The 25,835-nt window shown below is 38.3% G+C and overlaps 3 protein-coding genes across 11 annotated transcripts in view; 2 read left to right on the top strand and 1 right to left on the bottom strand.

Moving 5' to 3' along the window:
- pde4d (phosphodiesterase 4D, cAMP-specific) overlaps positions 1 to 4,215 on the top strand; it is a 158,162-nt gene extending 153,947 nt beyond the window's left edge. For all 6 annotated transcript variants that reach the window (XM_015029196.1, XM_015029194.1, XM_015029195.1 and 3 more), the window contains one exon: positions 51 to 4,215. In XM_015029196.1, coding sequence (XP_014884682.1) covers positions 51 to 554 — 504 coding nt within the window. In that variant the 3' untranslated portion in view covers positions 555 to 4,215. The remainder of the gene's footprint in view (positions 1 to 50) is intronic.
- Positions 4,216 to 6,035: 1,820 nt separating this feature from the next.
- On the bottom strand, positions 6,036 to 19,584 carry rab3c (RAB3C, member RAS oncogene family). 3 transcript variants are annotated; one of them, XM_015029202.1, is made up of 5 exons: positions 19,484 to 19,584; positions 17,036 to 17,260; positions 12,981 to 13,099; positions 9,223 to 9,347; positions 6,036 to 8,923 (listed from the first exon to the last, which is right to left on the bottom strand). In XM_015029202.1, exons 1-5 carry the CDS (start codon positions 19,499 to 19,501, stop codon positions 8,733 to 8,735), a joined length of 678 nt encoding a protein of 225 aa, XP_014884688.1. In that variant the 5' UTR covers positions 19,502 to 19,584; the 3' UTR covers positions 6,036 to 8,732. The 3 variants fall into 3 exon arrangements, with proteins under 3 accessions (XP_014884688.1, XP_014884687.1, XP_014884689.1); XM_015029201.1 differs by lacking the exon at positions 19,484 to 19,584 and adding an exon at positions 19,089 to 19,316; XM_015029203.1 differs by lacking the exon at positions 19,484 to 19,584 and adding an exon at positions 18,948 to 19,173.
- Positions 19,585 to 19,941: 357 nt separating this feature from the next.
- On the top strand, positions 19,942 to 25,644 carry LOC106945489 (protein FAM173A). 2 transcript variants are annotated; one of them, XM_015029205.1, is made up of 6 exons: positions 19,942 to 20,171; positions 22,052 to 22,239; positions 23,905 to 24,009; positions 24,132 to 24,272; positions 25,049 to 25,099; positions 25,191 to 25,644. In XM_015029205.1, the coding sequence occupies exons 2-6, from the start codon at positions 22,072 to 22,074 to the stop codon at positions 25,386 to 25,388; spliced, it is 663 nt and encodes a 220-aa protein (XP_014884691.1). In that variant the 5' UTR covers positions 19,942 to 20,171; positions 22,052 to 22,071; the 3' UTR covers positions 25,389 to 25,644. The 2 variants fall into 2 exon arrangements, with proteins under 2 accessions (XP_014884691.1, XP_014884690.1); XM_015029204.1 differs by lacking the exon at positions 19,942 to 20,171 and adding an exon at positions 21,472 to 21,565.
- The last annotated feature ends 191 nt before the right edge of the window (positions 25,645 to 25,835 follow it).

The following is a 25,835-nucleotide window of genomic DNA, read 5'->3' as shown; positions in this document are numbered from 1 at the left end:
CCCTACACGCATAGCACTTCAACACTGACTGAGCCTCATTTCTATTGCAGGTTGGGTTCATAGACTATATCGTCCACCCCCTGTGGGAGACGTGGGCCGACCTTGTCCATCCGGACGCACAAGACATCTTGGACACATTGGAGGACAATAGAGAGTGGTACCAAAGCACTATCCCCCAAAGTCCATCTCCAGCTTTAGACGAGCCAGAGGACGGCACTCGACCCCCAGGAGCAGACAAGTTCCAGTTTGAGCTGACCTTGGAGGAGGACGGGGAGTCCGACACTGAAAAGGACAGCGGCAGCCAGCCAGAGGAAGAGGAGGAGGAGGAGGAGGAAGAAGAGGAGGAAAACAGCTGTACTGACTCTAAAACACTCTGTACGCAGGACTCCGAATCAACAGAGATACCTTTGGACGAACAGGTGGGGGAGGACGATGATGATGACGATGAGGAGGGGAATGCAGAAGAGGAGGGGGAGACCCCCTGCTCAGAGCCTTGTGCTGCAGATGAAGAGGTGGCAGAGGACGAAAAGGAGGGGAAATCTCCCGACACATAGCAGTTATGGACAGCCTTTGATTAACTGCTCCTCTTAGTAATGACAGATTATTATTTATAGAATATTTTTTGAGTTTTGTGAAATCTGTTTTTTATACGTCTGTGTTTCCAAAGCGTGCACTGCTCCTCACCCTGGGTTACTCCTCTCGTCTCCTTTATTTAGACACGCCCATTGGTACTACTTCAAGTTTTTTTGCACTCAGGAAGAACTCCCTTTCATTCCCATTCGTACTGAAGTGGTGTGTCTTTACTTCCACCTCCTCCTTACAGTCTTTAGTTGTAGATGCGGACGGTCTCCTCAGTGCTGTTCATACATCTGTTTCTGTTTTTCTTTCTTTCTTTTTTTTTTTGCTTTTCTTTTTTCTTGCTTCCATCTCAGCCTCACCTGAAAGTTCACCTGTGTCTTTATGTTTTATGAAGTGCCAATAACTCCAAAGGGTCAGTTATTGGCGAGAGTCTCTCTTTTATTTTTATATATCTCTCTGATCATGTTCTCCCCCTCCCACAATAAATTAGAAAGAATGTTTTTGCTCAAAACCCGACAGGTCGCTGCAGAACATTTGGGAGCTTGTTAAGCCACATTTGCGATGTGGAAGTCTTCCTCCATAACCTGATTGACAAAAACTAAAATCTGAACCACCATGATGCTGCCCTAAACCTCTAGTTTTTTTTTTTTTTTCGTTTGTTTGTTTTGTATGTAAGATTGAGATATTTTCTATTTCTAGAGTTTAATTTTGCTGTCAGAGAAGTCGAGGAACCTTGTTGAAACGTAGAGGGAGACATGAGTCAGATGCGTTTGGAGGCTGTTCAAAAGAGCTCCAACAGCATTTATACTCCTATACCACTATACTTGTATTCAATTAGTTCTGTCTTAAAATATGTATTTTCTTTTTAGTAACTCTTATTTTTAGAGAAAATCTCCTCTGGGAAGGAAGCAGAAACCTGAGGTCTTGTGCTTTGCTTCTCATGGGAGTCGTTCATAACCTGGAGTAAGCCCTTAAATGTTTTTATTGTTGCCTATAGTTCTTTTGAACACATCCTGAGACAATGCAATGCTTTGTAGTTATTACAAAAAGCACCTTTTTTAGAGGTTTGACTAGTGCTCCAAATCTTTAGAAATAGTAATGGTGTTGAAAATGACTGGGGTGATTTTATAACAAAGTAAAGAGAAATTAGTTTTATTTTCTTAGCTGTTTGGCTTGGTTTATAGATCAGCACCTGCTGCTTAGCCTTCAACAATTCATTTCTCATCCGATTCCTGCCATTAACTCTAGTTTACTGTCTTTGCTTTCAACAAGACAATCAGCTGCACAGCATATCAGATCAGACTATTCTCTACATTGATACAGGTACATCTCAGTAAATTAGTGCATCACTGAAAAGTTCATTTATTTCAGCAATTCACTTCAAAATGTGAGACAGTAACAAGCTTAATGTGTTTATGTTACTTTCGTTGATTACATTAGGAAAATCCTAACTTAGTCTATTGAAAAATCAGCATATTAAATAGATGAATAAAAATAGGAGCATTAATAGAGAAATGTTATGTTATTTTTTTTACACTATTGGGGGGAAGCAGACATCCGCTGAGATCCACAAGGACTCTATGCCACAAATGGTCGGTTTTAAATAAGCTGGCTCGCCACAGAGAGCCAGGGAGAATATTGATAGAAAATTGAGTGAAAGGAAAAACTGCACAAGTCATACGGATACATTTTTGAGAAGCTTGGGTTTGAATTAACTGTAAAGCATATTCAGCTAAATTAACTGAAAATTTGATTTCATCTATTGTTTAATAAATCTAAATTATTTATTATTATTATTTTTAAATAATTTTCTTAATGATATTCTAATTTATTGAGATTCCCTTGTATTCTAATGCACTAATACATTTGCATACCATCTCTTTAAATATTTTTAACCCATTCAACCACTGACTCCTTGTTGAATGCAGGCTTAACGTCATTGTCTCCTCTTTTACGTTTCAAACTCCTTTTTTGTCATTCTAACTCGAAGCTGTTATTTATTGCTATATATTTTTCTATTTGTTACAGTTGTTTTTTAAAATACAAAGGTGGTACAGTCGGTATTTCACTGTAGCATAGATAACACAAGCTTGCCAGTTATTACACCTAAATTCACTTTTTTTTGTTTCCCCTTGTACAAAAAATATTTTGGAAAATATTAACTAATATAAGAAAAAATAAAAGGTAAAAAAAATAAAATAAAATACTGCACACTGCTTTCTCAAAGAGGGTCTTGTTTTACTGATATGCCATTTAAGAAAAAAAATATTTAACTTTTATTTTGTGCCAATATTTTATTTTATTTTATTCTTTTCATCCTTACCCAATGTCCTTACCTGTAATAAGAATTTCTGGTTTATTGCTGTTTACAAACATATATTTATTGTGCTGTATATAATATATAATTATTAATGTTATTACTATCATAATGCAGTTTGCTGTAAATGGTTGATTCTTATCATCCCTTTTGGTGATGGTGTGGCTGTATTATGTACCTCTTGTTGAGAGAATGTTTATTAACACGAGCTTCGGTGTAAAAAGAAAAAAAAAAGAAAAGAAAAAGCTCCATCGACTTGTTGCTCACTTGAGAACTAGCTCAGAAAGGAGAGAGAGAGAGAGAAAGAGTGAGAGGGGAAAGCCAAATTGTTTTTTTTTAAAAGAAGCTGTTCCTTGGCCCATGGGCTGTGCCTTAAAATTTAACACATCATACACTTTTTAGCCTTTTAAATTTTTTTATTCTCTGGTTCTCCTTTGCTGCATTTGGTGAATCGCTTGGCTTTGGTTGGCCTGAAGACTTTTTTTCATTAGTCACCATTAGGGGCAGAGGTTTTGTTGAGGCATTCAGGTTAACCACAAGCCATACATTCACTGCATGAGTGATTGTGGCCTGTAGCTGGATGTCAAAGACTCGTATTTTGCTGTAGACCTGGTCTGAACGGCTCACACTGTACCTACGCTCTGCCTCTACGCTCAAAAGACGAGACTCAAGCTGTCGAGTGACGCTGCGTACCGTCAGATTTCTGATTGAATCACAGCTTAAATTTTTACCAAACACTGAATGGGGCGTTACAGCAGTGTGTAGTTGGTGCTCGACTACGGCCATCCAAAGCACAGAGGGTTTGGGACACATCTGCACGTTCAGCCACCGCTGCATTAATTCTGGCTGAAACACTTGACGATGTGTTGCTCATCCATGCTCGGCTCACACTTCCACTCACGTGACCTGCAATATCCAGAACCACTGACATGTTTCTGCCTGGACAGAAGAGGGGTCTGCTATATTTCTGTACTGGAGAAAATGGGTGGGGGGAAGGGGGGGACTGCATCATTGTCCTGAAAGCAGGACTCTTATTTTGACACACATACTGTAGATTTTAAACAGCCCTGGACCAATGGAAATAGTGGGTTCTTTTCTCATTATGTGTTCTATTTTTTTAAGGTGTGCAAGGAAAACACAAACTGTAATTTCAGAAAACAAGAAATGGTCTTCAGGACAATTATTTTTTTGGGTTATGTCTTTAGAATGCCAACTTGTCTGGACGTTTCACAGGACAATTAAATTGTTATTTTAATGGATTCCTTGTTAATCGCAGTCTATTGGATAGCACTGTAGATCATACGACTTTATCTACAAAACAAACAAAAAAAGAATGAAAAAAGTTTTTATATGCAATGGAATAAATAAAAGCATGGGTTGATTCTGCCTACTCACTGGTTCCTTGTTGTTGTTTCAAATATTTTTTATTTTATTTGAGGCCGTCTGAGACACAGGAGCAAATTTCTGTATCAATTCAAGAGATGTCTTATGTATAAATATGTAAGTTTAGTTGGACTTCTTTTTGTAACTTTAAACATGTTTTCTTCAAGTTTACACTTTATAAGAATTAGATTTATTATATGAATACAAGAGATGCATAACAAACCTTTAACCCTAAAGGGTCTGCAGGTTATGATTACATTTGATAAAGTAAGAACTAGATGCAGCAGCCAGATTTTTATTGTCACTGAGTTCTGATTGTCCATTTTGGCGGACTCATTTTCTGTTTATGACCATAACAAACATTGGCATTAATAAAACAGATGTGCTGGAGGTTCTTTCGTAGAGTTGGAGAGCTTAAATCCGACAGTATATGAGGGACATTTTCTGGATTTATGCACCAAAGCATGCGCCCTCACCTTTATCTGGTTGAACTAAACTCTCACAGTGTCTGCTGATGCTTTTATGAAGTGAAATCATACTGTGAGTTTTTAGTTATTATTCATTTCATGAACAAGAAATCCTATCGTAGTTTTTAGTATTTAAGTGGCAGATAAGAGTGGATTAATAAAGAAAAAAAAACAGAGGGCAGTGGTGTGCAAACCTTTTGCAACAGTGACAAAAAGTGCCAAGCCAAAATGCTCCAGCCAAAATGCACTTTTTTTAGGAGCTTTTTTTTGTAGCCAGCAACAAGATTCCGCCATGCTTCTGACTGGATACTTGATCACTCTGGTCAGAAATGTTAGAGCAATGCCACCCCCATCAGGCTTGGTAGTCTGTACTTTTTATTTTTGGTTTGGAAGCTTAATTTTCCCAGACTTTATTATTATTTTGACCAAAATCTTTGTTGCTGGTGAACATGAAAAATCTTTTGAAGGCGGGTGCTGAAGCATCGCCCATGTATGACGGCCATAGTCCTCTACGTTGCCGTCACAGGTTTGAGTCCCAGTCTGATAACTCAAACGATTGTTTGTGTTGACGGCTGCATACTTTAGTCCAACTTGAAAGAGTAGGTATCTGGAGCAGGGGCCTATTTCTTTGATGTAAAGCATAGAAAATATGCTTTATTGTGAACTGTGAGAGGAGTGTATCAGTATCTTGTTGCTTTTGATTGGATTGAACCTGGTTGTTTCTGAGCACCTTAACCACTTTGGTGTCACCTGAGGAGAAACACTTTGAGTCTGGTGGGAAAATCTTTAGATGGCCTGTTCCAATAGTTTTGTCATAAAGACATGAACATGTTTTAGAATGGATAATAGATAATACATTAAGCTTCCTAAATTACTTCCCCACAGCCCTTTCCTTAAAGATCAGAGGATTAGGTTACCAGGAAATCAACCAATTTTAATGAGCTCTTCCAACTTAGAGAATAACCAGTTATAAGTAGAAGATGCCAGAAGCTAGCTGAAGGTTACAAAAAGTGATTTTTTTTCATATATCAGTGTATGCGTATGCGTGTATTTGAGCTTGTGTTATAATTTTGGCTGATGAAAACGTCTGACAGATAGAGCAAATATAAGAGATTGTAGAGATCTCATTTTAACACTAGGAGGCGCACTTTGTCTTGCAAAAAGGCCACTTCCACTGCATCAACTGAATAAAGCTGCTGAGACAGAGGCCTGCACACTGTTCGCCAGCCTCCAGCGCCCCCTATCCTACTTCATCACAATCAGTGAAGACAGATAAAACAGAGACCCCGTCATAGAATCTGAATTTATTTCCTATAATCTCAAAAACATACAATTTCATTTTTGCTTGCACTCCAAGAAATATATTCAGTTATATGTAAAGGTTTCTAAAATGAGATTTTATTTATCTGATTGGCTGTTTTTCTCTATGAAATGAATCCTTTCTAGGGATCTACTATAATTTATTCCAACATGTTATATTATAAGACATGTACACATATGTTAACAAACACACTTTGTGTGCAAGTTTAAGTGTATCCCTTTTTCTTGTGTTAACAGTACAGCATATGGCATGGACTAGGTTATCTCCCTGACTATTTGCACAACAACACTGCATTTTAACGTAACAGGAGTTCAGTCAACACCCAACAGTTAGCAGGAACAGCATACAGTACGCAAATACAATTGTACAAAAAGGTATACACAAACAATACACTGTAGAACTCTAATTCGTCTCTTCAATATGGCAGACAGACATATACATACACACACGCACGCGCACGCATCCACACACTAAAAGTAAATATAAAAGGTCTACACCCCTGTTAAAGTGGGAGGTTTTTGTGATGTAAAAGAATGAATTCAAGATAGATAATTTCAGAATGTTTACCCCTGTAATGTGACCTCTAACCTTTAAAACCATATTAAGAGGACTATATGAAGTGTAAAGAAAAAGCTAAAGAACTGTCTTCTCTGCATGTAGCAATACAGAGACATGGGATAGGGTGGCAGGACATAAAGCATTTTTTTAATCATCCCAGTCAATATAAATTTAGTAAAAAAAAAAAAAAAGAAAGAAAAAAAAAGTCCCCAAAAATATGTTGGAAAATGTGTTGTGATCTTTTGGTTGAACTTTCTGTTTGGCACAAAATATCAATGTACATCACCAAAGTAAGATACCCACAGTAGGGCATGGTGGTGGCAGCACAATGCTTTGGGGGTGTTTGTTTTCAGCTGAAACTGGTGGAACGCACCGAAAGGATTTATCTTGATCTCATCTTCTCACAGATCAAAAATCAGACGTTTTAAACAGGGTCTGAAGTCTTTTATGTCCACCATACACATTACACCAAACGTTCAGTGACTGCAGGTTGTCAGTGAAGCTCCCACCCCTTTCAGAAAGCGCACAGCATGTTCAAAACTACGCCTTCCTATTTTCTCTCGCAAAAACTGCAGATGGAGCTGTTGGACAAGATGACAGAAGGAAACTATTTACAGGGTTTCATCCATAAAATATTGCACTTGTTGGCCCATTGCATTTCACAGCGAGTGCCATGACAATGCTCCTAAATGTGTAAGACAGAGTGATATTTACAGTGTCTCAGACTCAGAGTATAATTCTACACCGATACGTCAGGACTGACTTCATGCATTTTTTTTTTTTTTTTTTTTTTTTTTTTACATTTTTGTAGTTTTGTTTCTCTATGCAACAAGCAACCAACAATGTTAAAACCCCTTAACTGTCATGAGGACACCAGCCTCCTCACAGACTCACTGACTTATATGTAAGTATTTTGAGCGTGACAGTTAAGAGGTTGGTTGAACCGTGATGTTTTTGGCACTTTTTTATGAATTTATGAGATGAACTCGAAACTTTGAATTTTTGGACTACTTACGACTTTTAAACGGCACAGATTTATTAAAGACAAAGGTGGTGTTTATTTACGAAGTTTCTTTTTTAAGCAACATACATCTTGCTTTCCTCTTTTTAAAGAAGGGGTTCAATTTTACAGCACAAGTCATGCTGAATAAGAAATTATGGCTGTTTATTCCATGCCAGGACGCATCATCTGCTTTTTATCAGAATGCTTTACTGTGCTTCGATGTAATGGAGTTGAGGGCGAGGAGCTTTGGGTAAGGCCTATCTTCAGATAAAACAGCACACATGTTTGACCTTTTGGCAGCATGCTCTTTGCATCAAACATTTAAAGGCTGAAGATAATGATGGAGTTGCTTTTCAGATACTTACTGAAGAATTCACACATCTACATACAGGGTGAAACTGTACTCCCATCAGTTACACAGACTCAATTCATTCCAACAGGAAGCAGGACTTACAGAGGGACTTACAGAGGCCGAGTTGGAGATACTGAAAGGCCACTTTTTTTCCCCAAAAGGTAGTTGATTAATCGATGGCAACATGACATGACACACTCATGCAAATCCACGCTCACTTACTGCACAGTCACAGCCAGAGGCTTATTATTACAGTCGTTACACAAAAGGAAAGCCGCTACATCGCCTAGTGCGCTAAATCCTAGATTTGGCCGCTCTAGGAGTCAAAATTACCCAGAAAAAAAGGACGACTTACACCATACAGAAAACTTCATAGACATATTAAAGCACTCACTGATTCTATTTCTTGTATAGGTATTCATAAAGATATTAAAGGTCTGAAGGACAACCTCTGTAAGTTTAAGTGTTGAACTATTTCAAGTCCTGCCAGACAGGATTGGTTTATTATCAAACTAACTAGCTGAAGGACGCTGATTCCCTATAGTCTAGATAACCTGTGGTGTTATATGTTTTTACATTTGTAATGACTGTACTTGCTTATTATATAAGGTGATAACGTTTGGGAGATAAAGCAGCAGCCTTTGCAATTTTTACTACTAAACAGGCTTTGAACTGCAGTCCGGTGAGGGCGATTCTGGCAGAGCGAGGACTTCCTGCACTCTCCTGCCCTGACAGCTTTCCACTGCCGTCCACTAACAGTTGCATCCAGGCTGCTGGAGGGGCGGAGCGCTGTCTGTCAGTTTGGCGGTGGGGGCTCCCGTGGTGACAGCCGGATCAGTGTCCAAGCTCTCAGACATCTTGTCACAAATTAGGTCGACGAGACGTTCAAAGGTCTGCTTGACGTTGATGTTGTCTTTTGCGCTCGTCTCAAAGAACTCAAAACCTACAGGAAAGAAAACAAAGAGTTATCTGCACTTTACAGACTTTTATTGGAAGCTGAAAACCACTGATCATCTTTCTCTCAGCATCTTAAAGTATAAATTGTACGTTTCTGTAGGTTTGTCCAATGGATATCTAATAATGTACAGTAAGGTTTGTTATTGTAACACGGCAGAATGTGAGAAAGTTCAAGACGGACGTAGACTTCTGCAGGGTGGTGCGTACAGTTTGTATGCAACTCTTTCATTGTATTGCTTAATAATTTAAAATACCTGTTGCTGGGGATGTTGTTGTACAACCTACCCAATTGTTCAGCCAGCAGGCGGCCACTATCCACCGAGACCACTCTCTCTTCCTCCATATCGCACTTATTTCCAGCTAGCACTACCTGAGCATTATCCCAAGAGTAGGTTTTTATCTGGGTCGACCTGCACAGAATCAGAAGCAAACACACGGAGAGACCAATCATCTTCATGGGGTCTGCTGCAAGAGCAACAGACAGATCTGTGTTGTTTTGCCTATGTTTGTTTGACACGACTCTTCAAAAATGGAAAGATGGAGGAAGAAGGCATCTGATGTAATGTTTGTCTGCCATTTGGAGCGGTCGTGAACAGCGACTGCGTTCATGTTCTTTGGCTCATCCCGTTTTGTGAGTCACTGACGGCATTATCAGAAAAGTGGGTCAATTTCAAATATGTGAAGGAAAAATATGCTGTCACGTCTTGTTCAAATATAGGTCATTATTTACTTGGTGCGCATTACACACTTTTTAGGATAAGGTATTAACAAACAATGTGCAAATGGAATTCACCATAATCACCAACTCTAATCATCATTCATATAATTAACATCCTCATTTTTATCAAATGGCATAATTCTCATCATTTTACATTATGCTCCCTCTGCATCATCATAATATTATTTAATCCTCCTTACCATCCTGGTGCCAATCATCAACACCATCATCATCACCATCATCATCATACTCAGTCTAATAATAATGGTAACCATCCTCATTCATGTCCAGAATTTATGTGAAAAAATACTCCCTTATGTGTATTGGATTAACTATAAATGTGTAAAATGACGTTAGTATCAAAAAAAAAGAAAATTAGTTTGTCAAAAAGATATTTTAGACTCTAATTATTGTTAAAAGGAGCACTTTATATCGAATGTGAAGATTTTAATATTAACACTCAAAACTTGCTCATGCTGAAGTATTAACACCATTCATTTTAAAATGATTTTTCTGCGTGGAACAAAATTTTAATTACTGTTGTTTTAATAGTTGTTTTTATATTTAAAAAATGCCTCAGTTAACAGTTATTATTAAAGATCTGCTCTACTCTAACCTCTCTGAACTCTGGAAAATAAGCAGGAATTTAAGGAACATGTTGCTGCAGGGTTTGCACTCTTACTGAAAGTAGGGCAGCAAACACACCATGAGCAGAAAACAGGAGTGAGAGAAGCCGGAGACAAAATGAAAGAGTAACAAAGAGAGATGGCATCAAGATGATAGAGCTTGTCCTCTCACTGCTGGTTCACAAGTAGAAAGCAAAATCTGAAATGACTGTTTATTAATTTCTTTTCAATCAAACATTTAGATTCAGTGTTACAGTATTTCTCTGGGTTGTCTCTGACTCAGGCATGAAATGAGCTTGTCAAAAGACTAACTGAGAGACAGTTTAGGATGGAGCCATCGCCATGGTAACCTCCTTTCCCCCCCTTCAACCTTGTCACAAGGAACAAGAGAAAGTAGAATTAAAGCTGGCGGCAAAGACAAAAGAGGAGCGCTCCATTTATGTATTTTACTCCACTGTCCTCTTTCTGCTAAGTAAGCTCTCAGGTAACCCAGGCCTGTTGTAAGCACGGCTCCCTTTCATCGGACAGCCATCACAGTCGGCGCTCAGACTGCAGCAAACCTTCAAAGAGTCAGAGGGTCCTGAAGCAATCGCAAGTGGACCAACAGAAAGCCTGCCTGGTTCACAGGGATTTGATTAAAATCTGGCTGCTTATATTAGGGTCAAACATGAAATACAGATAATAAGACTGCCAAGATTTGATTTATTTTGAAAAAATACCACAGCTTTCATGTGAACATGTGTACTCTTAAGTAGCTGTAAAATTGACTAATCTAAAAGTGAGAAAGTGAGGTGAGGCATTGAATCTAGTGTGATGGTCTTTCGGAAGATATTTCATAGTTCATGGCTGTTTATTTTTTCTTTCTCTAATTCTCCGTCTAGTCCTTATAACTAAGCATGACAGTATATTTTATGTTGTAGATCTGAGAAGTAGAGGAAAAAATATCATATTTTGTCATGTTATAATGTCCTGAATTAGGGAATAGACTCCAGCAACTTTAATTAGAGAGAACAGCCAAGAAACCCATAGTAATTCTGGAGGAACTGCATTAATATTTAAAACAGTGTGGTGGAAAATGTGTTGACATAGCAACCATTAATGCAAGCCACAAATTACCAATTTAGTCCAAGTGGAAGAGCGATAAGGATGGACTGAGGTGCTCTGGTCAAATGAGACCAAAATCAGCCATTTTGGTCTGCATGAAAAAGTTATGTTTTCAGGAAAACTAACACTGAGGACCAGATCACAGCAACCATGTGGTGACAGACACATAGTGTGGGCAGCATCATGCTATGGTGATGCTTCTCTTCAGTAGGACAGGAAATAGCTGATTGAAATATCAGCTCTAACATATTTCAATCAGAAATATTGAAATATTTCAGGGAAATACTTGGGGGGGAAAAACTGAAAAAGATATGAGACTGGGGCAGAAGCAGGATAACAGCCATAAACAAACAACTGGAGCAACAATGAAATGGTTTAGTTCAAAGTGTTGTCTCAATCAGACTGCATACATAAAGCAATAGACAGGCTGGCATAAGACATGGAAATGAATGCTTACAGACATTTCCCATGCACTCATAAGGTATGTTTTAATACAGAAAGGGCAAAAGTGTCTGTAATTTACAGATTATCATGTGAAAACCACATGACCTTTCATCCTCCACTGAACAATACTTTCTGTTGGTCAATCACATGATATCTGAAAGTAAAACATTTGTAATTTATTCATAGTTTTCATAGGCAATGTATCTGACGGGACATTTGAGATTAATAATTGTTGAGTTTGTCTTTGACTCTGTACTGATTTTCAAGCCAGTCTTTGGAGATCACATCTATATCAGAACACCATTTTGTGTTTGACAAACTTGTATTTCTCACAGCTTTATCTAAAGAAATAACAGATTTTGTGTGAGGAACAGCGTAATAATAAAGAGTTTAAAGTTCTACATTTTGAAGGCATAGATAAATGTTTCATAGAAAACTCCAGGACAAGTTAAAACTTTGAAACAGTTTTGTATAGTAGTCCAAACATCTCTAAGAGGTTAGGATGACTTTTGAGTCCTTAAAAGCTACATTTACAAATGAGGGGTGGCTCAGGATTTTATGGCACATTATGAAAGTCATCAAAATATAGTGTAATCTTACTTAATGCAGAATGCACAGAATTACATAATTTCCTCTAACAAAATGCCAATTCGGAGCTGGCAAAGCCTCTGGCTTGTCAGAAACACCTCACAATTTGACATCTGATTAGTAAACATTAAAACACATTCTGTCTCTGGCATCCTGGCTTCCTGTTGTTTTTTCAAAGTAACAACACTAACCCAGAAACCTAATTTCTGTGACTAGTTGAATGCTACTATCCCAGTTCTAGACACGAATGCGTCAACAGAGCAGACGTTTGGCTCAGAGTTACGGTTCAGCCTGCAAATGTGACTCATGAATGGACCCCAGATTTGAACTTCAAAGGTTTCCATGAAAGGTGAACACGCAAGCTGCAGAGGAAGCCTGTCAGATTTCACACAAAGTATTCAGAAGCAGATAAAATGGGAGAGCGTTTTTCAAACATCACTGCACCGATGGCCATAGCTTGATCCACATTGGATAATAACTTTAAAAAAAATTGACGAAATGTCAATATTCAGTGTACTGTGTTTAGAGAGTGAGTATAAATTAATAAAACAAGACAAACTCACCAGTCCTGCACAGCGCCAAAGGACTCTTCGTTGGTGATGTCGTACATGAGGATGAAGCCCATGGCACCACGGTAGTAAGCTGTAGTGATGGTCCTGTAGCGCTCCTGGCCTGCAGTGTCCTGCACACAGACATCATGATTTGGTGTCACTGACCCGACCCTGCACAGCTGAAGCTGCACACTCCGGACCGCAGTGTTCATGAGCCGGCGTTTACATTATTAATGCACTGCTATTAATACACACAAAAACCTCATCTGCTTGGTGTCATGGCTGCAATTTTCAAAGTTTCCTCTTCTTTTGTGCTCGTCATTCGGAACTAATCATTGTACTAGTAGCTGAACCGGCTTTGCAGCGATAGGGTGCCAGGAGCAACACCTCTGTTTTAGCTGATGAAATTGATTTAGTTCTTTCCACAATAGTCAGTCAGCGGTGTTCGGTGAGGCAAAGATCATCACACGCATGTCATCAAAAAAAGTTCCAAATATAGAAATAAGACCATTTCAATTTAAGAGAGTGTTTGTGTGCACACGGTGATCCATGTATCACAGTCAAAAGATGTTCAGGAGGCAAATGGAAATGCAAAAAGTGTATTTACAGTTGGGAGCCGATTACCAAATTTGTACAGTAGTTTTGTTGTTTTATGGGTTACATAATGAGAAATCCCTCCTGTTCCTCATGCTGATACTGTATGTTTACAGCTTTGTTCTTACACCCACAACAAGTGTGTTTGCATGCTGTCTGTGAATCATGGCAGAGGAATACTGGCTGCTCCACTTGGCTCTTGACGAACAGACGGCAAACAGGGAGCTCTGGATTGTGTTTGCCATGGTAATCTGGCGTTCTGTTCGCCTGCACACCATCACAACAGCGGGCCTGTTATAGCCAGAGGACACATCTGACCTTCACTCTGCAGAGACGCTGCTCACAGCCGGTCAGCTCTGTTTCCAGGTCCCTCGCTGCAGCTGGGACTCTCTGTCAGATTATGCAGAGACCGAAACCAGCACCAGCCTGTAATGTTCACTAATGTTCTGTACAACAAACAGTGACTTGAAAGATAACTTTTTCTCTTTAAGTCGAGTCATTATCACAAACGTGAATGTATTTGGACATACAAAAATAATTGCTAAGAGGGGGAATTGGTTCTAAAAGAAGTTCGGGGGAGGGGGATCAGAAAATCATTGAAAAGTAAAAACTCACATTTTAAATGACTTGTAGATGTAATTCAACTTCAACAATGTATTGAGTTAGGGGTACTAAGTAAAAACTGAATGTCACACAAAAAATGTTGAAAACGATATAACCTTTTCGTTCCACTTTACGATTATTAATTACTTTGAGTTGGTCATTGCGCATAAACCAGGTCATGCTTTAGTCATCTGCACATTTTACCCCAGTTTGTGTTCCTGTCTGAAATTTGCATCTTTGAGATTTTTGTTGGAAACTTAAAAATGGCCCAATAGCTTTAAGTGTTTTTCTTTCACTGGACGTAGTTAAAAAAATAGAGTGGAACAGAAAAAAAATAAAATCTGCTTAAGTCCGTGGAATTTGAGCACTTTAAAAAGCCTTGCTTGTCGTCTGGTGCTCAGCAGAAATCAATCAAAGTGGCTGACTTCCACAAGGCAGCAAGCAGAAACATGCTGTGTGCAAAAGCCTTCTTGTTCTGCATGTGTCCATTTTTTTGTGAATCGTGCCATCAGTCGGTCTCATTCAGCACAGTCTCACACATTTGCAGCGAGAAGTCCAAATGTATTATGACGTGTGACAAGTGCAAAGACTTTAGCCAATACACATCACCTTAAAAGGTCCCTTTACTTTATGTCTCAGCTCTTTTTAGGCCAATTAAAAGAGACAGGCCAATTATCTGGATGCAAGGGCAATCCTTTTTTCTCCCAGGATATGCTTGTCTTTGCTGCTGATGAAAACACATTATCCCGATTAGCTTTCATCTTCCTGTTCAAACAAAATTGTTCACTTTCTGAGGATGGATAATTGCTGCAGAGGGTGCCTACTGCTCCCCAAAACGGGCAAAGCCTCCACATGGAAAAAGGAAAAGAGAGAGACAGGAAATCTTTCGGATTTTTTTTTTTTTTTTACGTTTACAGTCTGTGAGGTAAAAAGAGAAAATCTGCTTTTGCACCTCAGATAAACTCCTAATTAAACACATTCCAATTCTTCAGTTTCCCACACGTTCCGAGCGAGGTGTCGCTTCTGCGTTCCTCCCTGCAATGTGCCACGTTAGCACTTACTAGTCTGCTGTCAGTAATGCTGAGATTTCCATCTGTCTACACACTTGGATCAGTGTTAGAAAGCACAACAAAGCCGTTTGTTGAATACACTTTAAGGAAATGCATCATGCTCTATGTCAGCTGTATGCATGAATTTATAGAACACTAGGGATCATGACACTTATTTGAGCTTTTACTACAACGTTTTTATCCGGGCATTATAGTTTCTTATCTTAGTCCTATGTTTATCAATTAGTAGATTATTCATTAAAAAAAACATGCAAAATGCAAATCCTGTTGTCAAAAGCTGCAAGGCTGAGATTTTTCTCTGTATGTAAGTAATCTCTATTTGCCCTACAAACCAAAACGCTGACTCGCACTGTCCAGATGTACTTTTCTTATTTCTCATTGATGTATCAGGCATCTATGAAATATGCGGACAGAGAATGGGACAAACATGGATCAAATGGACTCTTGATATAGAACAACAACCTTTCTGTGATAGGAATCACATTGCAAGAGCAACCAAACAAAATCTAAGCTCTCCAAGAGACCTTGGAGGCCACCGGGATACAAATTACACTGAATCTAAAAATACCAGATTAAAAATGAGACTGAGATAAATTATTGAAAAAATGTTTCCGCTTTGGAAGGAGTGTGTCTCCTCTACGATTCAGCTGATTAACCCTGTTGAAGCAAAAAATCTCAAACAAAACAGATGCAAAGGCCTGGTTGCATCATGTGCACAACCTAAAATTGATACTTTGCCAAAGAATAGTTTTTACTGTTAGGTTTTTTTAGTAGGATCCTGTCAGGATCCCATATATTGCCTTGGCAATATGTTCTCACTGTACCTTACACACATAGTCTGAATAAATTCAGCTGTAAGGATAATTCCTGTCTGCAGATTTATTCTGATGAACACCCAGTTCGGGTATCCTTCCAGTGACACCATGCTTTTGTTTTTTTGAATATAAGGAGGGCTCCCTGTGATGCTGGAATTTAAATCCCACTTCATCCTCAGCCCTCTATCTGACACCTGAAGGCTTTGGGTCGGAAATGACTGTTTATAACTGCATCCCCTTTAACAAAATCCAAAATCATATCTAGTAGCCCCTTTCAGCCTCCACGACCAATTTATTATTTTCTTTCCATCAGATTTGAAAAAAATCCAGCTTTCTAACTGGCTCTCTTGTTGCATAATTTTGTCCTATTAATGATGACAATCTTCACCATGCCATAATATGTATGTATGAATCTACTGATGTTTCTGTGCACTTCTCTGGTGTAATATATTTGTGCAAGAGCTTGTTTTGATCCGCCACAACTTCTGTGGAAGTTCTGCCATCCCAAAAGATTAATATAAGCAATTTATTTTTAAATATATGCTTAGTCAGATGCATTTTTGACATGTAAGTAGGAAATCCAGAATATTAAAAGCTGAAATACAATCTAAGGTGTCTCAACAAAGGATTGCTTTACTTTGATTTGATCAGTTGAACTGCACAGCAAACATATGGAGATTAAAAGTCTTGAAAATCAAAAGAAAAACTTGCTTGTTTAAGAGGTGTCTACACCTTTTTTAGCCACCTTCAACACAGATCTTTATAAAATTACATCTAATAAACAATCCCAAATGGAATTATTACATAGTAAAATTGAAACAGGAATTTGCTTGGATAAAATAAAATGTGTGTCTATTGAAAAAGAGATGTGAACACATCCAGAACTTGGCTTTGTGGTCAGCTACTGCAGGCCAGGCAGAAATCAGCCACAAGACATTTTGTGGCTTCTGAAAGTTTAATGTCAGTGTTCATGAATATTTCATACCCAGATCTGCAGTTTGATCCTCTTGTCATTCTTGTAAACGGTCTTAACTTTGAAGTCGATGCCCACTGTGCTGACGAAGGCCGACGTGAAGGCGTCATCAGCATAGCGGAACAGGAAGGACGTCTTCCCTACGCTGCTGTTGCCGATGATGAGCAGCTTGAACATGTAGTCGAAATTTTGGTCTCCTCCTTCTCCTTTCCCCTTGACATCCTGAGTGGCAGCCATCTGCCAAAACAAAAGCAATCATGAAAACTTCATACACTGTACATGTGAACACATTTTTTTTTAAAATAATTTGCTGGCAAGTCATTAAAGCAACAATAACCAGTTTGTATGCACTTGCAGGAAAGGTGAGGGGGCGACTGTAAAATCTACATATTGGTTGCAGAGTACAGTAAGCTTGTTTTACAGGATACAGATAAGAGATGACAGAAGGCTGCGTCAGGAAAACCAGCATGACCAGCACAGCAAGCTGTTGGTTTAATGAGTATTAGATAACAAGCTGAGTTCCAGAAAATCTCTATAAATAAACCAGTAGTCTTTATTTATATTAATACTAAAAGGGCAACATTTGGCTCATAATATAATTAATTTTTCAGAGTACTGGAAATTGGATATTAAAATGATGTAAATTTTACTCAAGGACATAAGCTTCTTCAAAACGGAGTGAATTAAAATGTTATATTCTTTATCTGGACAAATATCAATATTTTTTATTGTGAAAGATTTTGTTTTTCAGTAACTTTGAATTTCTATTTTGCATCTAAGTCAAATTCAAACTAAGTCTTAACTCTGAGGTACCCATTGCTAATTAATCTTAGCTACAATGTGCTAGGAGAAGGTTAAAAATGCCACCTCAGTAAAACAGATTTTGAAATTTTTGCATCCAACTTTAGTTAGTTTAGCAGTAGTGCTAATGCTGAAATCTGCTAGCAAGCTGAGTAAATTAATCATGAGAAAGCTTCTTCCAATAAACGACACATTTCAGGTTTTCAAACAATGATGAACTAAATCCTATTTTGTACCCTGGAGGACAAACCTGATGAGCAAAAATTGAAGCAGGATTTACCTGGAGCAGATTTTAGAAGCTAGCAGGCAGCTGAGTAAATGATTTTAGCTGTTAAATATGATTAATTTCTAATCTGTGGCAACATAAGCGAAATGACAGAGAAGTTGTTCAGCAGAGAAAACAGCAACACACTTAACAATGGTCTCTCCTGAAAAAAATAAAAATAAAATTCCGCTGATACTTTTATTTCTCAGATTTTCTCAACCAAGATAAGACAACTACTTCTGATTATAACTTCACCTGAAAAAAAATGGACTTTGCCTTTAAACTCATGAAAAATGATTAAAATCTAACCCATTTAAATTGAATATGTCGCTTTGAATCTACTTGTTTACAATTGTACACAGAGTACTGAAAGCTCACACTCTGACATAAGCTTTTCCATGCCAGCAGTCAGCAGTCAGCCACCTCAGAGGATGCACGTTGCACTGGGGAGATGACAGGAGAGCGGTCATCGCTCCCTCCAAGGTGAATGTTTGGACCGGGCAGCTTCCGTCCCTAAACATGTGCGACCATCTCTCCCTGCAGCTTTTGCGCTGAATAAAAGATGCCGGACCTCCATCATGCCAGTCCTGCACTCGCTTTCTATTCGCCTCCGTGTGTGCGCGTGTGTCTGTGTTTGCAAGGACACCGTTTTCACGCCATAATAAGCCGGTTATGCAAAAAAATAAAAAAATAAATAAATAAATAAAAATAATAATAATAATCAAGCGCTGCTGAGCAAAGAAGCCGCATGCCAGATAACTACATAGACTGGCTGTTCTGAGCAGGAGGATGTCATTCTACCGTTTCACAAAAATTCTTCCACATATGTGAAACTAAAAGGACATTGTGTGGACAAACCTGTTTCGAAGGCCTCGTTTCGACCTGTATTTGCCCCTGATAAGCAGGATAGAGGTTTATTTCTCTGAATCTATACCGCAGACGCTGATTTTATGGTATTTTTCTCCCCCTCTCTCTCTGTCTCCGAACCAGTTTCAGCACCTGGGAGCTGTCCCCTCCGCTTCCGATCTGGAGGCTGCTGCTGCTACTGCTGCTGATGATGATGGTGGTGGTGATGATGATGATGATGATGATGCTGGCTTGGCTGAGCGAAAGGAAGCGCGTGTCATGGGTATCGGCTACGTCACGGGAACAAAGAACACTGGTCTTGTAGTTTTTTTTTAGTTTTTTTTTTACACAGTTTGTAAAGCGCATGGAGGCAGCAGCCCCTGCGTGGAGCGCCTCAAAGCTGTGAACAGCTGGATGAAACGCTGCTTCAGATTTCAGTTTATCTGAGACACACCCTCTTATGGTATAAAAAAAAAAAAAAAAAAAAAGCCCTGTCTAATAGTTTTCCACATTCTTAGTTTCTAGTTACATGCATTTAACAACCTTACCTTCCCATACAAGTCCATTTGATCCTCAGTAGCCTAATATTCCACCTGTATATCTTTTATTTTTTCACCCCCAGTTAACATCAACTCCAACCTGGCCAGGATTTTAGCCCCTCTTCCCCCCTTTTTGCTTCCAGGAAGCAAAATATAATAGGCTCTCGCTTTTTGCGTCACTCTCCCTGTTTTGCTGGCGTGCCCACGCCCCTGAAGCAGGCAGCGCCGCTTCAGAGGGACGGAGAAAATAAGAGCGACCTGAGTGCTGATGAATATTAATATTGTTGGCTCCACAATGGAGGCAGGCGGTAGAGCTTCCGAGATAAATAAATGTCCATGTTTTGCAATTAAAATTAGATTTTAGGGTTTTGTATGTAGATTAGAAAATGGGAATATAAAACCAATGCTGTGATTTAATAACAACATAATGAACGTGCATTGATGCACACACCTGATTTACACTACGTGGACTTTAATGATCTTAAGAATCACAGTACATCAGATATTACGTAACTGCAGACTGGGGATTAAATATACACTTCATTTTGCCAGGCAGAGAGAGCATCCGTTACTTGGCAGAGAACTGATAGGGCCTGTTAGTTGTCACAGGGCGGGGTTATTGTGACTGACTGGCCTTTGGACGACCCGTGTGAGGCAGGCAGTAGACTGTGAAGCGTCAGAAAGAGGGGCGGGGCAGGTAGGCAGCTCAGACATGTGTGTTCACAATTTCATGCACTTTATGCTGTGTTTTACAAAAATCCCCTTACTTAGAAGAGTGCTTCTGTGTGCATCCTGCACTGCTATTGCATGTAGCACTTCTTTAGCTTATTCCGCATCGATCGGCTACCTCTAACCTAAACGTTTCACTTTGTTTACAAGCTACTTCAGCGAAAGTCCGACCATGTAGCTCTATTTTTCGCTAAGAGGTAACATATATACGAGGATAAGAGCCGATATTTTATATTACTTTTAATCCAAAGCGTTTAAGCCAAACTTTTCTAGAAGGTTTCTATGGGAACCAAAGGTCGCCGTAGCTCCATCTGCCGTTAGCAACTGCTCTGTACGTTGTTTTCTGTGGACACGCCAATAAAACAAAAATAAACAGTAAATACAGTTCATTGTCATTCTTTTCTTAGGAATTTTTTTTTCTTACATTAAAATCAAAATATTCAAAGTGTTTTTTTGTGTGTGTGTGACAGGAGTTGTGACAAACTGTAGAGATAAATCTTAAAACTATGGCGTGCATTCCCCTTTCTACTATCACTTAGAATGCCATTAAACCAACTTTATAGGCCATTTTTGGAGTAAATAGAGTTTCAAGGATGTGTAATTAATCCACAGCGTAAATGCAGAGGTTTGTTAGAGAACATTACAGAACTGAAAGTATCAAGAAGACCAACGAAGGCATCAGGGGACATGGTTGTGGAAAATGTTTAAAGTAGGACGCGATTATAAAAATAAATAAATAAAGCAATAAAGCATTCACATTATTTGACAGCATCAACGTTGGGTTCATCTTATAATTGCTTTTCTCTAATGTTTGAAGAACCTTAGGTAACAATGACAGCATCTACTGTTGAAAGCCTTCTTTGTATGTTGTTCAGCACTTCTCTTCTATTGACAAAACTCTTTTTGGCCCGCAGGAGTAATCTTTTCAATGACATTTCCTCTCTTCAGAAATGTTCAATAGGATCTGGGTCAACCCTCAATTGCAGCCAATTTGAGTTAACACTCTTCCCTTTTTCCATTCATTCTGCGCCGGATGTTTTTTCCAGTTTATTTTCCTTAAAAGAACTAAGTCTGTTAACTCACACTGGGGGACTTAACAGACTCCCCCAGTTACAGACTTAACTGGTAAGTCTGTAACTGGTACAGACTTACCAGTTACAGACTGGTAAGTCAGTTACAGACTGGTAAGTCTGTAACTGTAATTATTAATTTTGCACCAACAACCAAAAAGTAACATCTTTTATTCAATGTTATCCCAGTTATTTTGAAATCTCAAATTTTCTCTGAAATTCAGTGGCTTCATTTCCAGAGCCAGTAAGACAGGCTGACACTGTCCTAATAGGTTCATGTTTTACATATACAGTGTGTTTTAAAAAGCCTGGTCACACATTTTTTCCAACCAAAAAATATAAATAAACATCTGAATTAATCACATATATAAAATTTGGATGAGTTTGGACAAGTTTAAGTATTAAAAATATATATTTGCCATATTATGAGCTCTATGTCGAAAGCACTTGCTGCTATGTTTGGGTGGTGATGTTATGTTTTTAATTTTTAATTCCTCCATTTCTGTTTAACCACTCAAAACATTTGCTAATCACATCAATAAGCGATAAGATTGTATTAAGTTGCTGAAAATTATTTGTGTTACTTTTTGTTTTAAAGTCCCCGAATCGAAAAAGAAGAAAGTGCAGATGACCTTCATTTTTGAAAATATTATTTATTTTGCTAATTTAATCAAAACAAAGAAGTCGAAGCCTTTTTGGCTGCTGTTATTCTTATGAAACTCTATTGTTGCAATAATTCTTTAAGTATAGAAGACATTTTTGTTTATTTTCTGTACAGGTGTTCACACTGTTTTTGCAATGGAGGACTCAATCGAGCTGATCATTGAGGACTACGGTGGGGTCTTTCCCACCAGCAGACCCCATCCCATCGTGTCGGCCTGCACAGGCGCCATGCTCACAGGTCTTTATGGATTATGGAGCGTTTTCACTATGCCTGGCTTCCGCAAAATCCCACGGCATCTTAAGGTACAAAATATTGCTTCTTTTATTTTTTTTTTCCTTTTGCCTTGTGTGTATTTTCCCCTTAAATCTATTAAATATCGCATGCTTGAAATAATAATTATAATAATAAAAACAATTAAACAGATACGCAATTTGAGTTGTTGATTAACAATAATTTGCTTATTTTGGAGCATAGTGCTCCATGCCAGCATCAAATGTGGGAAAAGAAGAAACTGGTAAGTCTGTAACTGTAATTATTAATTTTGCACCAACAACCAAAAAAGTTAATCTGAAATTAATTTATGGCTTTTGTTTTCAAAGGTAAATGGGTAACACTTTATTTGAATGGGTGTGCATAAGACAGACATGACACTGTCATAAACATGACATAACTTCTGTCATGAACATAAAGAAATCTTTATGAATGTTTATGACAGTTGACATGAAGTGTCATTCGGTAAATAATGACACTTTTAATGAAAAGTTGCTCTAAAAGTTGCATTAAAAGTCCATTAAAAGTGACAACTTTGCATGATTTTGTAAATTATGATAATTCAATGCAAAGTTGGCATTTTTAATGGACTTTTAATGCAACTTTTAGAGCAATTTTGCATTAAAAGTGTCATTATTTACCAAATGACACTTCATGACAACTGTCATAAACATCCATAAAGACTTCTTTATGTTCATAACAGATGTTATGTCATGTTTATGACAGTGTCATGTCTGTCTGATGCACACCCCTTCAAATAAAGTGTTAACGGTAAATTTTATAACATTTTGTTATATTTAAATTTGTTACTTATGCAACACTCACTTGATTTTTACATTACCAGCTATCTTGCCTAAAGAATTTGCTTATCTACCTTTACACACACACATGACCTTGATGGACATCATATTCTCAGTCCATAGGGTTCAACATGATTTTGACTCACCCTTTTGCAGCTTCCGTTCTTCTGGGAAGTCTTCCCACATGGTTTAGAAATGTGAGGTCAGACACTCATAATGATGAGCTTTATGATTTTAAGTGATCTTGTTACTACTTACTACATTGGGGTTTTTAATCACTTTGACTTTGTTATATTACCATAATATTTAGTACATTTAATAGTGAGGAATTCACTGAGTGTCCGTTCTTTAACAAATCTTTGTAGTTGCATAAGTTCACTCATGCTTTTCAGGATTCTAACCGGGCAACGATGGGTCCTCGACCACTTGCTCTACCACTATGAGCCGGTGCCACTCCTCTTTTGAAAATATAGAGTAAGACAGTGTGTTAAAAAAAAATAAAGACAACAAAAAGAGACCTGAATTGTTTCCAGTGACAGATTAAACTGAGTTTAATCAGGTAAAAGCTAAAGAGAATTCATCTGAAGATTTGCTATGTTATTTTACAAACATACAAAAGTCAGTCAAGGTTGTTAACAACACATTGAGAGCTCACTGAAAGCAGAAATATTTTTAATATGAAGCATTTTCAGTAAGTAAACAAAAAAAATGAAATTTGTGTTTCACACTGGGATGATTTAAATTGCAACACTTAAGCTCTGTAGAGCTTATTTACCATAGTGCGACAATAGAATTGTATGTTCTTACTTGTTCTCACCACTGGAAAAGCAATTTACAGTAATTACGGCTCAGGCAGGCAATGTTGACTCACCACACGCTGTGTCCACTGTGGCTCAGGTCCCATATTTGCCCTCCAGTAAAGACCAAACACAGAACGTTATGAAGCTGCTCCAGGGGAGAAGAGGTCGCTTAGCAGATCTTGGAGCTGGAGATGGAAGATTGGTGAGTGAAGAGAGGCTCTCTGAAACAAGTTTATCAAAATGTGCAATGGCAACAGAATAGGCACTTTCCTTGTTGCCTTGTTTGCTGTGGTTGAATTTTACACAATGCTGTGCTATTTCCAGGTATTTGCAGCCTCTTCCGCTGGTTTTCAGTGCACAGGGTTTGAGATCAACTCAATTCTAGTGGCTTATGCAAGGAGCAAAGCCTATTGGAGAAGAATCCCCTCCAGCCAAGTAACCTTTGTTAAGAAGGACTTCTGGAAGGTACGGCTTGGACAAAAACAGTCTTCTTGTGCCTTTCAAAAGTAGCCATCAAAATACCTGAGAAACAGTTAAGAGGCCAATGGTAACTCTGGAGGAGCTGCAGAGATCCACAGCTACAGTGGGAGTATCTATTGAGAGGACAACTGTTAAGCTCTCCATACATGTAGCCTCTACGGAGGATTGCTAAAAAAAAACTCATTGTTGATGGACAGCAGGAAGAAGTCCTATTTAAAGTTTGTCCACATGTCCTGGAGAAGTCCCAGAAAACATGTGAAAGGAGGTGTTTTGGTCAAATAAGATCAAACTGTACTTTTTTTTTTTTTAAACTTGCAATAAACTTAGTAGAGGAAAACTATCTCTGCACATCACCCTGAACATACCGGTCCTCTCAGTGAAACATGCTGATGGCAGCATCACACTGTCAGGGACATGAGAGCTGATACAGGGTCTATAAAAAGTATTCGCCAGCTTGGATGTTTTACCCTTTTTATTGCTTTTACAAATCAATCGTGATTTTAGCTGTAATCACAGCATGGAGTTTGTGTGGACAGGTCTCGGGTCTTTGGCGAATGCTATTATAGGTAGATTGGCTCATGTGCACCATGTAGTACTTTTCTTTCATTTTAAAATTATGCCCAACCTTGATTTGGTCTCTCACTAAAATTCAAATAAAATCTATTAAACTTTGTGGTTGTAATATTCCTAAATGTGACAAAATAATTTAGAAAGTCACAATATGTGATCAAAGTCCTAAGTGTCTTGATCTTTCGTCTTAGGCCGATTTGTCTTTGTACAACAATGTGACAGCCTTCCTTGTTCCAGGAGTGGTAAGCCATTTTTCTACTGAAAATGTTCTCTTTACTTTATTTTTGCTACGATGTCATTGTATCGTTATTGTATTCCTGTGACTGTTAACAGATCGAAGTGCTGGGAGAGAAGCTACTGAAGGAGCTTCCTCAAGATGCGCTGGTCATTTCTTGCCGTTTTCCTTTCCCTAACTGGCCCCAAAAGTCAGCTGCCGGCTCTGGACTTGACCAGACGTTTGCTTATGAGATCAACTCTGTGCGCTCACACTTGAGAAAGACGGAGATGAAATGGGTTGAATACTGTGGCTGACATTTAGTCAGTGTTTTTTGTTGTTCTTGTTGTTTTTTAATGAAGAATGCTGAATATTATGATTTATTTGTTGTTCAGTTTCTCATAAAAGATTTAACTTATTTTACTCTGTTGATGATTTGTGAAAATCTGGAAAGATCTTTTTTACATTAGATAACACTTTTAACTAATTTGAAAATTATAAGTTTTGCACAGGCAACGCTGATTATCTGTGCACCACACTGTCTAAATATTAATAAAACAAGTTCATAAATGTCAATAAGGCTTGAATTTGTTCTATCTCTAAGATTATCAGAAGACATTTGCAATCGCCTTATGTCATTAAATGTCAAGAGTTAGACATTTTTCTGTAAATTGCGTTAACGGTGGAAGCGGGGTCTGTTGGAGTCAAGTCATGGACTCCACTCCCCTTAATCCGTGCTAACATATTAGCAGCAGATCCTTCAA

The sequence above is a fragment of the Poecilia latipinna genome, unplaced genomic scaffold (genome assembly GCF_001443285.1).
Source record: "Poecilia latipinna isolate Pla-1442-1.1 unplaced genomic scaffold, P_latipinna-1.0 Scaffold146, whole genome shotgun sequence".
NCBI classification, from domain to species: Eukaryota; Metazoa; Chordata; class Actinopteri; order Cyprinodontiformes; family Poeciliidae; genus Poecilia; species Poecilia latipinna.
The sequence above is the reverse complement of the archived record's forward strand: the minus strand, read 5'-3'. Positions and strand labels throughout refer to the sequence as shown.